The following is a 13,959-nucleotide window of genomic DNA, read 5'->3' as shown; positions in this document are numbered from 1 at the left end:
GATGGGAAACGTAGTGTTAATGAAGCTTTACTGTTCTGCAGGTAGGAAGAATAATGTGACGCAGTGTGTGCAGGGAGGTGTTTCTGTCTGCTCAGTTGTTTTCAGAGGTCTCATGGTAGAAACTTGATGAGGCCTCTCTGGAGTTTTTAAAGGTTCCAGAGGAAGTCTGCAGGATTACTGAGGAGATTGTCCACTTGTTTCAGAGCTCCTGAATCGGTTTATGGAGGGTTTAAAGTTGGAGCTGGCCAAGGTCTTAAAGACGCTCCAGAGGACCGTGGAGAGGGTCCGGTGGAGATTTTAAAGTTCATTAAAGCTCCTTAGTGAGGTTTTAGAGGTCTTGAAAGAACGGTTACTAATTTCCCAGAAGTACCAGGAATGTGTTTAATGGTCTCCGTGGAGTTAGCTATCCCCTTGTTTTACCGACACATTTTAGTTTCTGTGGAGGTGGTAAAAATATTCTAAATGCACTGACATGTCAGTAGTCCTGTCTGAGTGGTCTTTGGGGGCTGTTAAAGGTCTCAGGGGTGGTTTTGTGAAAGGTTGTTTGAACACTTGCCAGGAACTGTTTTAAGGATGTTTAGACCTTGAAATTCTCTGTCCACGTGTCATGCGGTCTTAATAGGTTAAGGCAGGTTTTAGAGGTCGCTGTGGAAGTTGCAGAGGTGTTGGGAAGCTCCAGAGTAACATAATGAGGTTATTGAATTTGTTGCACCCTCATGGGTCTCTGCATCATCTGGTCCAGGGCTCAGTTTGTGCAGTACAACAATATTCGTTGCTTGGATGGTTGCAGAGATTTTGAGAAGGCTCTGAGGTGCTTAGAAGACATCATGAATAAGTCATTGTGTTTCCAGTAGATCTGATTCTGCTGTGAAATGACAGCCACACGTTTCCTCATCACAGCTCGTCTGAATGTCTGGTTCAAGTGTCTGACCGCCTGCTGTGTTCTTATTTCAGGTGAAGCCAGAATAAAGAAGCCAACTCCAAAGACTCCGCCCAAACAAGGTGAGACTCACCTGTAGTGAATCATGTTTACCAGGCAGGGAGGTCCTGCTGAGACAGGTGCATTATGGGAAAGGCGGGCATGTTTCTGGACAACATGGCTGTATCCCAATTCAGGGTCTGCAGCCTTAACGGTCCACAAGGGCCGCGTACTCAAAGACCGCTAAGGCCAAAGTGCGAGGCTTGTGAAATGGACGGTCTAGCCTCCGTCGCGCTGCCCAGGTTGCCTAGCAACCATGATACTAACAGCTGGAAACGTGTCATACAGCTGTGTTTGACAGAGATGAAGGAGAAAATCGTTTGTTCATTTGTTTTTATGTGAGCTATCTGAGTCATCTCACTTTGGTAATGTAAATATAATATGGCCAATATTACAGTTATTATATTAATCATTATTAGTTATTACAGCAGTGAACATGAACTCTGTGCCAAACACTGAGCTTCAGTAAAGATTCAAGTTGCTGTTATTTATAAATTTATATTTATAAATTATAAATCTTCACTCAAAGACACTCAAGTATCTGTGACAGTGTGTATACAGATGTATTATATATAAGAGGCAAATATTGTTCTTTTAATATGTTGTCATTACTAAATTTGGCCTAATGCTTACATATATGTGTAAAAAGCAAATGTAGGAGCTGTGGTAACTGTGTCTGATAGAATGAAGAGTAGACTGATATATGAAATATTCCTTTATTGGGTGAGAAAATCAGACCATGTCATAACTGCTGTAAGTCACACAGAATAGACATCAGAGCCTTAAACAGGCTGACGTCTGCTAAATGGGTCAAACTGGGCAGAAAGTCTACAAACACATAACATCCTTATAGAATATGATGTAACACTATAGATCAACTTAGCTCAGAATATATAAAGCATATAAACAATTACAGCAATATGATGCAACAAACACAGCAGCTACTGATCCAAAATCCTCAAAGCTTCATAGAACTGAAACCAACATTTATTTTAGCTCCATCCTGCTGCTGATACAGACTTTAGGCTTCTGAACATTAAACTTGTTGCTGCCTTTCATAGTGTGTAACTTGAAGGCCCTGAGTACTCTGAGTACTTTCTCCCACACTGGAAACACTGGGATGATCACATTATGTGAACATTACCTAATAAGACTGATTCAGCACAGACAGTTATGTTAAACTTTCCTAGCAGTCCTTCACAAACAGGGAACACTCTGTCTATTCTCTCCATCTGTCAGCTGCTGCTGGCTCTTCCTCCTCCTCTTCCTCACACACTGCTGAGTTTGTCCTGGTGGATCATCAGGGCTGCAAAGCCTCACAGATGATGTGCAGCAGTGGCTCCCTCAGTCTGTCCTCACTCTGGACACTTGCAGTCGTCACACATGGAAATCAAATGTGTGATAAGCTGCAGGATTCAAACACAAGTGTAACTTATAAACACATGTTCATACTTTTATTCCACAATCAGAGAGAAAGAAACAGAGAGAGAGTGCAGGACAGACAGACAGGTGACAGTCTCAGGTGTACACACTGCTACACAACAGCACAGAGAAGCAGGATTTAGTGTTTGTGTTATTACGAGTGTAAACAAGAAGAGTTCCAGATGGTGCAGTGGACACATGTGTGACTGCTGTGATTAAAGCATCTTTCTTTCAGCTTAACGAGTGAACCGTCAGCTCGTTCAAACACACGTTAAAGTGCGTTTGGCTCGACACCACCGAACAGAGGCAGCAATATAACACAGCTCACATTAACAGTGCAGTGGATCCTGCTTGTGCCGTGATGTTCAGGAAACCGAGCAGCATCACTGACTTTCAGCTTGTTGTGTTTGTGGATATATGACTGACTTTAATTATCCACAGAATCATCACATTCTCTGTCAGATTAAGGTCGACTATTGAACGGCGTATAAAGTAAAGTAAAGGCTTTAAAACAAAGTTAGTACAAACGTCACTAATGTCACATAACTTTGCCGACATGTGGCCAACAGCAATGTTTTAATGTTCTTCGTTATTAAACATTCGCACATAAATAAGTGACGTCATATTCAGTACTTACTTAAAGTTCACTCGACACCCACCGCCGCGCTATGAAGTCTGGGATATGTTGGGCCATGAAAGCTTCACAGGCCCGTCCTTAAAATTCAGGGAAATGAAGGACGCATTTGAGGGCCGCATTTCGAGCAGCCTTTGAATTGGGACAGCCTTCGTCCGTCGCTGTGACGTAATCGGCCTTAAAATGCGGCCTTGAAGGCTGCAGACCCTGAATTGGGACACAGCCCATGTGTTAGTGTCTGTCTCTGTTATTCCTGCAGGGAAGAGCGGGTTGATTGGCCCTTTAGTGTCACTTTAGAGCTGCACAGTCAGACAATCAATCAATAATAAAAAAAGAGATGTACAAAAACTGCAAAGTCATGAAGGCAAAACTTCTTTCTTTGCATTTGAAGTATAACAAAGTCAGTCTAATGCCTGACTGACAGCAGGGGGCGCTGCAGTTCTGGCCTTAAACTCTGCCTAAGTGCCTTGGAGCAATGTGATGATGGTAAAACTGCTGTTGCTGAAATTTTCATTCAGAAGTTGCTTTGATTGCTGATTTCATTCAGCTCCTGTCAGATTAAATAGAAAGAACATGGAGTCTGGTGACGACTTTGTTCTTCCTCTTTCCACGACTGAGTATTGATCACAGTCAGTTCCCACACTATTATTAAAGGAATTATTATTTAATTATTATTAAAGGTCTCTAATGCAGGACTCCTGTTATTGATTATAGATTATTGATATGTGTGTGTAGCTCTGCCTCCTCAGATCGTGCAGTTCCCTGAGGACATGAAGATTCTGGCGGGGGAGAAAGTGGAGATCCTTTGCAAGTTTTCTGGAGCTCCGCCCATCACCTGCACCTGGCTGAAGTTCAGGAAACCGGTGAGATACACACACACACACACACACACACACACAGACTAAGGCTGAGGCTATGGTACGTCTAAGTGTTTGTCTAAGCGTCCTCCTGCCTCTCCGGTCTCGGGCTCAGATCCAGGAGGGGTCAGATGACATCTCCATCGAGAGTAACGACAGCAGCAGCAGGCTGACCATCGGCAGCGGGCAGCAGGAACACTGTGGCTGCTACACCATCGAGCTGAAGAACAGCTACGGCCTCAGACAGGCCGCCCTCAACCTCACCATCGTCGGTGAGACAGCAGCGTCTGCACTTCCTGTTTAATGATTCCTGAAAGAATCAGCTGCAAAATTTAATATTTTCAGCTTGTGTTCATCGTCATCTATCCCCGCCCCTCCTCAGATAAACCCGACCCCCCAGCAAAGGTTCCTGCGGCCTCAGACATCCGTCGGTCCTGCCTGACGCTGTCGTGGTACGGGCCGACCTACGATGGAGGTAGCGCCGTGCAGTCCTATAAACTGGAGATCTGGGACTCCGTGGAGCAGCAGTGGAAACACCTGGTGTCCTGCAATAGCACCTCCTACAACGTACAGGTGAGTGTTCTCTCGCAGCACGGCTCAGAAACTGTTCAAGGACTGTTTTAAGGGTCGTAAAGTGTCTGTTTGTCTCTAGAACCTCCTCCCAGATCGGCAGTACAAGTTTCGTGTCCGGGCAGAGAACATCTACGGAGTCGGAGAGCCGAGCGCCGAATCTGAACCTGTGACTGTCGGACTGGTGGACACTGATGGTGAGTTGTTCCTTGAGTTGTTGGTGATGCATGTAGAACTTTCTTGAAGTCCTGATGGTTACAGGGATCATTCATCACACATCAACACAACAACTACTTTCTATGTGCCAAACTACGTCTGCCAAACGAATGAGTCAAGGACGTGTCCATGATGAGAGGCTTGTGGTGGGATGTAAGCATAAACATCTTCCTTAGCCAAGCTCACTGCATGTTTTAAGGAAGCGGTTCAGGATTTCTGAAAGCTTCCTGCTCAGTTCTTTAAATAAATGTTGATGCTTTGAGCACCAGAAATCATTACATTGAAGAGAAGACAGCTCGTAGCTACAGAACTGTGCAGCTCACACCAAAACATCTGGATGCATAAAGCTGTCTTTAAGCTGGAGTGATGGACCCCGAGACGAGTTTTCTCTTCATTTGGTTCCAAATGGATGTTATGAAGGGAGGCCAGTGGGTACTGGGAACCACTGCTGCTTTGTAGAGATTGGGAAGCTGCTACAAATTCATGTCCAGTGAAACAGACCTGCTGTGCTCAGTTAATCTGAGTTTATGTTAATGCACAAGTTTAGGAATCTGATAAATGGGAGGATGAGTCAAATCTCACTGTTAACAACAGAAACATGATGCAGGATGCTTTGTAAGTGACAGGAGCGCCTCACTGGTGTAACAAACACCCAGTTTGACAGGTGGTACATGTTATGTTTATATACTTGCATAAATAATCCTGATCTACTGTTTCCTGGGCAAATGTTCCGGTCATTGGTCGGGTCACTCATCATAGATTTGGAGTTTCTGTTGGTCTAGGTGGTCATGATCATCTCACCCCAGTTCCTGACTTAAGTGGTTGCTGGTTTTAGGCCACTAAAGTCTCGGTAGTGCCCTTGAGCTAAGCTTCATAATCATGAGCTGCTGAGGTAGAAGATGAACGAGAGGGTCGTGATTAAAAAAAACTTAACATTTGGTCTGATTTCATCACGTCTGCTGCTCCATGATGATTCCTAACGAAAGACCTGGTCCACCACTACCTCCAGCTGTTCACCTGTAACTAAACCAGAACCAACTAAACCAATCAAACTAAACTGCATCTCAGTGATCAGGAATGAACTAACCAGACTGACTGAACTAACTCTGCTTCGTCCAACAGAAAACCAAGAGGAGCCAGAGGAGGAGGATGAAGGTATGACACTGACTAACTGTATACCCACACGGATGTTCGTTAACCTTCACACAGCATTCACACATCTTCAGTCCTCCCGTGTCTGTGACCTCTGACCTCTGTGTGTTGCCTGTGTGTCAGACTCAGAGAAAGAGCCGGAGTACAGAGATGTTACCATCAGAACAGACATAAAGGTGAAGGACCTGTACGACGTGGAGGAGAGGCTGGGAACGTAAGTCTGCGCTCACATTTCCCATCATGCACCTTAAGCTCTGTAGACATTCTCACAGTGTTGTTTGCATGGAAGGGGGAAGTTCGGTCAGGTCTTCAAGCTGGTGGAGAAGTCTACAAAGAAGGTTTGGGCCGGAAAGTTCATCAAAGCCTACTCTGCAAAGGAGAAGGACAACGTCCGGCAGGAGATCGGCATCATGAACAGCCTCCATCACCCCAAACTGGTCCAGTGTGTCGACGCCTTCGAGGGCAAGTCCGACATCGTCATGGTGCTGGAGATGTAAGTGATCCATCACATCTCCTTACATGACTGCAGCTGGCCGTGAGGAGTCACAGATGAGCTCAGCCTCTGATGGATGGAAGCAGTAAATGTCTGTTCGGTTCATAGATTTAAAACATGACCGGTCTGTAAATGGACTTGAGATGTTTTGGCTTCACAAAGTATCAGAAAATAAGTTTGTGAGCAGACATGAGAGGGATTTGAGGGCAGCTATTTCCTCTGTTGATTTTAGATCTGATGAAGCAGCGGCACCAAACTTTTTGTTTTCTCGTAAAACTGTTCAGCTGCTGAAATTTCCAGCTGAACTCTTCCATAAGTGTCTAATTTGTAGTGGGCTTCATAATTTGTCGTAATCACGGGAAACGTTCAGTGTTTATTACAGAATGTTTCCTCAGATAAACAATCTAAATGAAGTAAACAGCGACTATCTGCTGCCATGATCCGAACTGATGGAGCGCAGGAAACGAGACATTTACCGTCAGGTTTTGTTTTTTATCCGCCCTCTGAGATCTGATAACGTTTCCTCAGCAGCTTCATTACTGCGACAGCCTCATTACAGAAATATGGTTTTGTCTTCTAACCCTCAAGAAAAGAAAAACATCTTTCATACATGTCCACACGGTGGCGCTGTTAAAGGCTGTAGACCAGGGGTAGGCAACTCCAGGCCTCGAGGGCCGGTGTCCTGCAGGTTTTAGACATCACCCTGTGTCAACACACCTGAATCAAATCATTAGTTCATTCCCAGGCCTCTGGAGAACTTCACGACATGTTGAGGAAGTCATTTAGCCGTTTGAATCCGCTGTGTTGGATCAAGGACCACCTGCAGGACACCGGCCCTCCAGGCCTGGAGCTGCCCACCCCTGCTGTAGACAGAAAGATCGAGCTTTTGGACCATGTTTAATATCTCTGGATTTAGTTCTTTATTTTTAATGTAAATATATTCAGTTTACTGTGATTAAATAAAGTAAAACTTCTGAGAAATAAATGATGTCAAAGCTGTTACAGTTATTAAGTCAAATTTAGATGTTGAGGTGCTTTAGGTTTATTTTAACATCAGTCTGGTTTAGTTCCTCCAAGAAGCAAAGAGAAGACATCAGAGGCTTTCTGTCCACAGTTACAGAGCAGCGCATTAAAACTCTAATATCTTTGCCTGTGGGGTCAGTGTTTCTGCAGCTGTATACCTGTGTGGATGTCTTGATGCATGCTCAGTCGTCCAGGTAAGGACTCACCTGTCACTTGGGTGAGTGACAAAACATTTCTCCCACTATAAACGCTTCATCCAGACGAATGAAAGCAACTTTTTTGGATTGTATTGCAACGTACTGACAAATAAAACAAGGTTTGAAATGATAAATAACTTAACACCATGTGTTCTGTTGTAATTTAAGCAAAGACCTCCTCCCTTGCTTTGTCTACAGGATCTCAGGCGGGGAGCTGTTTGAGCGGATCATCGATGAAGACTTTGAGCTGACTGAGAGAGAGGTGATCAAATACATGCTGCAGATCATTGATGGGGTCAACTTCATCCACAAACAGGGCATCGTGCACCTCGACCTCAAACCAGAGAACATCATGTGCATCAACAAGACTGGCAGCAAAATCAAACTCATTGACTTCGGCCTCGCCAGACGGCTAGGTAACCTTAAACTTAATCGCTGATTTTCATTGAGTTCTGTTAGGCGGGTGTGGAATGACAGTCCGGCAGATAAACAGTTTGTCTGTGATCACACGGCCGATGCTTCCTCCCACAGAAAACGCAGGAACTCTGAAGGTTTTGTTCGGGACTCCAGAGTTTGTGGCTCCAGAGGTCATCAACTACGAACCCATCAGCTATCCCACCGACATGTGGAGCATAGGAGTCATCTGTTATATACTGTTAGTGCAGAGCTGCCTGCTACAATCTGTGCACGCTTTGTTTTGGCTTGATTTAGTTTGGCTGACGTTGTCGTGGGTTTGTCCTCTCAGGCTGAGCGGTCTGTCTCCCTTTATGGGCGACAATGACAACGAGACTCTGTCCAATGTGACCTCAGCCACCTGGGACTTTGAGGACGAAGCCTTCGATGAAATTTCTGACAATGCCAAAGACTTCATTACCAAACTGCTGAAAAAAGACATGAAGTAAGACCTAGTGTATCATCAGTGTGTTACATGAAACCATATTAGTAGGTACACTGTGCTGGAAAAACTGAGAACCAGGAGCTGAAAGTGTTATGTAGGAGAAAGTGTGCCAGTATAAATAATCCTGAAGTCTAGCTCATGTAAAGTGTTTCCGATCCATCTCCAGGGCTCGGCTGTCCTGCGCGCAGTGTTTCGAACACCCCTGGCTGAAACAGGACACGAACACCATGAAGGCCAAGAAGCTCTCCAAGGAGAGGATGAAGAAGTACATCCTGAGGAGGAAGTGGCAGGTAAACACGAGGACAGACAGAGACCCAAGAGTCTCACAGGACAAAGATATATTTATTCACAAATCAGTATAAGTGACCATGCGGAGAATGCACGCACGTTTCCACTGGACGTGCTTGTTCACAGACACAGACAGACATCGTGCATCATAGAGTGAGATTTGGCGTTGTGTGGTCAAAGTGTCGTAGCGTGGAAGTGCAGAGGTCTCCGTTCATGTACAACTCATTTTTGTTTGGGGTGATGTTCATGAAAGTCCTTCATTTTCCCATTTGTTGCCCTTTTCCAGCCAAAATATTTCCAAATAGATGTTTTTATGTTTTTGTCACTGGTAGTTAGACCGATAGCCTCAGTCGCTGCATCTGTCTTTGTATTTGTGTTGCGAATCTTTCTTCTTCTTCTTCGTAGAAAACGGGTCACGCTGTTCGAGCCATCGGCAGATTGTCATCCATGGCCATGATGGCTGGAGTCAGCGCCAAGAAAGGCTCCCCCACTGAAGGTAGAAAGAGCAGAACAGAAAGCAGCATCAGTTCTGTGCCAGTCGCAGACAGACTGCCAACAGTTACACGGGCCTGCCCATGTCTACTGTTCAGACCTTCAGTCTGAGGTTCCTGCTCCTCTCTACAGGCTCTTTACGTGTCTGTGTCACAGTCTGTCCACAGACACAGTATTTATGCCCTTGATGAAGGATTGTGTGTTTAAATGTGATTGTGGGTACCACAAATTGGCATGGGGTAGGGACCAACAGTCACTTTTGGGGTCCAAATGCTGGTCCCCACAAACCTTGAGGTTGTTTTAAAGTTACAGTTAGGTTATGTTTAGGTTAAAGGTCAGGCTTTCATTTTTATGGTAAGGGGCTGGGAAAGCATTATGTCAACTGAATGTCCTCACTAAGATGTGAAACTAGCATGTGTGTGTTTTCAGAGGATAACCAGTTCCTGGAGTGTTTAGAGTACGAGCAGAAAACCGAGTGTAAGCCGACGTTCAGCACTGTCATCAAAGACGTGGAGGTGGTGGAGGGCAGCGCTGCTCGCTTTGACTGCAAGATAGAAGGTACAACGATGTTTGTAGCCCAAACCTGATGGAGGGTCTGATTAAGCATTCGTCTTAATGATTCTTCCTTCTAGTAACGACTGTGCAAACGTGGTTTTTAATAAAGAAACGGTTGCTGTTGCAGGTTATCCTGATCCAGAGGTGGTGTGGTACAAAGACGACCAGCCCATCAAAGAGACCCGACACTTCCAGATCGACTACGATGAGGAAGGAAACTGCAGCCTAGTCATTTCAGAGGTCAGAGGTCATGTAAACCTTAGGCAGCTTTGTACTGAAATGCATTAGATTGGTGATATACAGATATACTGACTTCAGTCTAAGTATGGACTGGGCCTGGTGTTAGTTAGTTATCGAGTATTCTGCGGATTATACCGTCCACCGTGTAACTGTAGGACTGGATCTGCTGGATGAGGCAGAGGTCACGTGTTTTTCTGCACGTGTGCATACCTTCATTTTAAGCTTGCATGGGAATGAGTGAGTTTGTGGCGGCTGCAACGAAGGACAGCGAGCAGATGAGGACTGTGGAGTTTGTCCTGTGCTTTGATGAAAACAACACATCATCATGGTGAAGACATTAATATCAGTAATAATTCAGTGTCTAACCTTACTGCCCCAGGTTTTAGTTTTACTGGCCCAACCTTTTATATTTTATAATTATCAGCAGTCTTGTTGAAATTTGATGTTATTTCACTTAAATCTGATGTAATTTAAAGCAATTAAAACCTTTAAGTGTCTCTTAGAATACAACATAAGACAGAAACATGCTGACATCATCTGCATCGTCATATTGATGATTCTGAAAATCTCACTTTTCTTCTGTTTTGTCTTTAAGTGAAATCATTTAACATGAAACACGAAGCAGAATTAATGTGATAGGTTATAATTAAGGTAGCATGTGATTCATATCTGTCGTATAAATCTGCAGGTCTCAGGAGACGATGATGCCAAGTACACAGTGAAGGCCGTTAACAGTCTGGGGGAGGCGACCTGCACAGCCGAGCTGCTGGTGGAGGTGATGGCTGGAGAGGAGGAGGAGGAAGAAGAGGAGGAGTAATGGAGCGACTGTCTGGACTCCCACAGGGAGAGGAGGAGGCAACAATGAGCAACAATCTCTCCCACTCAACCTGTTGGACCTGAGCAGGAAACTTACCCACAGAGAAGGTTCTGATTGGAGGACAGGTGGGGAATATTTGCCACACCTGTCCTCACATGCAGAAGGTTTCGCGTTTGGTTTTTAGTGAGCAGGGCAGCACTTAGGTTTGAAGCACTGAGCATGTGCAGAGCTGCAGCCAGGTTAGATTTTTAATGAGGCTTTGTTGTGTTTCTGTTTTTTTAGTAATGAGTCGTGATCTTAACGTTTCAGCCTCCTGGGATCATTGGAGTAAATGGATGAAGTGATTTAATGTCCTGAGCGTTAAAAATATCTAACGCTAAATAATCAGCGTGGTTCTTACGCTGCACGTGTTTCTGATGTCACATTATATATTTTTATCGGGCTCAGGATGTTAAATCTGTGTGGGTGTGGCTTATTGATCTGTGTGGGGAACCATATACGAACTTTGTGGTAAACACTCACTGAATGTTGATACTTTTCAAACTGCCCACTTCAGCCACATTGTGCTAAACCACACCTCCTTCAGACAGGCAGAACACAGGCTCCGCCCTCTCAGCATACATGGACTCATGCCTGTGATTTCCTGTCTGCTCTGAGAAATGATTTCATGTTTGATGATTGCCACACACACACACACACACACACACAGTGGTGGTTTCTTGCTGTTCGTCAGGCAGAAACATGATGCTCGCTGCCACACAGCAGCTGTGTCACTGCAACACTCTGCCAGTGACGTTTGCTACAATTATTCACAGTTTCCTAAATAATTTGTGAGAATACGGCCAGAAAGCCTGGACTGTGTTTCAGCTCTGTTTGACACAAACGTCGACCAAGAGTGCGTTCTAATCCCCGTCCTTATAAACACGCGTATATTTTAAAGACTCGTGGCAGCTCTAGTTCCTGCAGCTGAAGTCAACCATGAGGTCGTGCATGTGAGACCCACTCCCTGTGGGAGTCCAAGGGAGGGAGAAGATGAGGCAGTTGGTGGAGAGCAGGAAGGCGGAGATGAGCCGAATACTCACAGAGCTGCACCACAGTGGAGGGCGAACTGTGAATAAAAGCTGCTGGTGCATGACAGCTGAAGGCAAGAAGTCATTTATCGTGTTGGTGCTGAAGCTGAAGCCAAAATGATACTGATCAATCATCCGTGTTAAAGAGGACCTCCTCGGTTTTTTGAGACCATCAGGCGTGTAAAAACACTTCAGCGTGCTCTGGTTCACAAACCAATGTCCTTTTTTCTGCCGCCACACTGAGGTGATCTCATCACTCATTTCAATACACAGCTGCCCCTCTGCAGGCTTCCAGACGTTAGCCAATCAGAAGTGCTTTTAGGAAGGGAGGCCTTAAAGAAACAGCAGGTGACAGAGCTGCGCCGCAGCCCAGTGTAAGCTAAAGAAGGATTATTATGAACTGTGAGTCTTGCAGATCATACAGAGCTGGGAACGAGTAGAAAAGGTCCACTTTTTCATACTTAATTGGAGCTCAGTAAACACTTTGCCCCACAGGATTTCTGGGTAATGAAGTCCTTCAGTTGTGTCATTAGATGCCTCGACACTGACGTGAGCAGCTCTGTGAGTAAGAGGCTGAGGATGCCGATGCGTTCAGCTGGGAAACGCTGAATCTGTCAGCTCGGCTCTTTTCTTCTGTTTGAGCACTTTTCTTTCTTTTCTTTCTATTTGCGACTTTGACAGCCGGCTTCAACAAAAGACATCAGGGGGCTCAAATCGACTCGGCCTTACGCTGCGAGCCTCAGAGCCTCGTCACTCTGAACAGCAGCCGGAGTGATTTTTTTTATCTGCTGACGTCTGTCATACCGAGGGACAAAACCTGCTGCGAGCTTCGGCGAGCTGAGAGGATTTTACCTCGGTGTCGACCAATGAAAGCAACATTTAGTCCTACAGATGAGAGAAGATCGAACCATAAGTTCAACAGTAATCTGATTTTTTACAATTTAAGATTTGAGCCTTTTTTCATGAGCTGCAGATATAATCGTACTTATCTCACTATGTCACAATAAAACATTTTATCCTGTAAATGTTCATATTTTTGCCTGAATGCAGGATTTTGGACCAGATGCATCTCCACGCATTGTAAGCTCAGCCAAAATGAGATTATATAAATATTTCTACAAATTTGTTGTTTCCATCTGCAACAGTTAAAGATCTCTACACTCATAAAGTATTCTGATTAGTAACATAATGAAAGAGTCTACATCAGAGACGCCTTAAAGATGGAAATATCTTTCCGACCTGCCGAGGCTTGATTGTGCAGCACAGTCCTGACAGCAGCCAGCAGATAAACGCGCGTGAGCACGCGGTGCCGTCTCCGGCTGATCTTCGTGCCTCTGCGTCAAAGTCGTGACTTTTGTTGCACATTCCAGCTGTTTGCTTGTTGGTGAATCCACTTCTTTAAGCTTTACGGCCTCGTTAAGTTTCAGTCTGAAACCAAAGACGTGTTTTGAAAAGTCACCGGTGTGTTTGTGTGTGATTTTGTCTCGATGATGTTTTGACCTGTTCGTGTGTTTGGTGGTTTGTTTCCAGAATGTTTTATTTTTAGATTATTTAATGCACAGATTTGTTATTATTATCTTTCGAGCATCTGTCTTCTTAAAGGTGTCGCCTGCACTTAATGTTGTTCACGGTTATTAAACCCTCCTCACCTCAGACCAGCAGTGACTTCACTCTTAGGCTGATTGTTTTTGTATTAGATGTATGTAGATTATATTTCTCTAATTTTTATAAATATATATCAGTTTGATGAACTGCAGATGACATGTATGAGAACACTACGACTGTAGTTACTCACAGATACCAAATAAATCTTTATCACAAAACCAGGTTGTTGTGATTTGTTCAGGGTTAAGACTTTTGTTGTTGCATTAAAAACTGTTTCTTTCCATGGATACAGGCGAGAGTCTGTAAGACATTTTAAATATCTGCACATATAGACAGAAATAAAACAGTTTAAAGCATGAACACTTTCCAAACCTTTTAACAGAACACGTCACATAGAAGATTGATTCAGAGTCTCTGAATAAATCTTTTTTATCTCCAAACCTTTAGAGTC

General features: G+C 44.4%; 1 protein-coding gene across 4 annotated transcripts in view; it reads left to right on the top strand.

The window, feature by feature from the left end:
• The window catches only part of mylka (myosin, light chain kinase a), a 45,365-nt gene extending 31,639 nt beyond the window's left edge, over positions 1 to 13,726 (top strand). For all 4 annotated transcript variants that reach the window (XM_026144124.1, XM_026144125.1, XM_026144126.1 and 1 more), the window contains 16 exons: positions 955 to 1,002; positions 3,771 to 3,898; positions 4,008 to 4,164; positions 4,275 to 4,465; positions 4,545 to 4,659; positions 5,801 to 5,833; positions 5,954 to 6,044; positions 6,120 to 6,323; positions 7,742 to 7,959; positions 8,075 to 8,198; positions 8,289 to 8,441; positions 8,608 to 8,731; positions 9,135 to 9,225; positions 9,651 to 9,779; positions 9,904 to 10,016; positions 10,705 to 13,726. In XM_026144124.1, coding sequence (XP_025999909.1) covers positions 955 to 1,002; positions 3,771 to 3,898; positions 4,008 to 4,164; positions 4,275 to 4,465; positions 4,545 to 4,659; positions 5,801 to 5,833; positions 5,954 to 6,044; positions 6,120 to 6,323; positions 7,742 to 7,959; positions 8,075 to 8,198; positions 8,289 to 8,441; positions 8,608 to 8,731; positions 9,135 to 9,225; positions 9,651 to 9,779; positions 9,904 to 10,016; positions 10,705 to 10,833 — 2,048 coding nt within the window. In that variant the 3' untranslated portion in view covers positions 10,834 to 13,726. The remainder of the gene's footprint in view (positions 1 to 954; positions 1,003 to 3,770; positions 3,899 to 4,007; positions 4,165 to 4,274; positions 4,466 to 4,544; positions 4,660 to 5,800; positions 5,834 to 5,953; positions 6,045 to 6,119; positions 6,324 to 7,741; positions 7,960 to 8,074; positions 8,199 to 8,288; positions 8,442 to 8,607; positions 8,732 to 9,134; positions 9,226 to 9,650; positions 9,780 to 9,903; positions 10,017 to 10,704) is intronic.
• Positions 13,727 to 13,959: the final 233 nt, after the last annotated feature.

This window comes from Astatotilapia calliptera, chromosome 16, assembly GCF_900246225.1.
Source record: "Astatotilapia calliptera chromosome 16, fAstCal1.2, whole genome shotgun sequence".
Lineage (NCBI taxonomy): Eukaryota > Metazoa > Chordata > Actinopteri > Cichliformes > Cichlidae > Astatotilapia > Astatotilapia calliptera.
The sequence above is the reverse complement of the archived record's forward strand: the minus strand, read 5'-3'. Positions and strand labels throughout refer to the sequence as shown.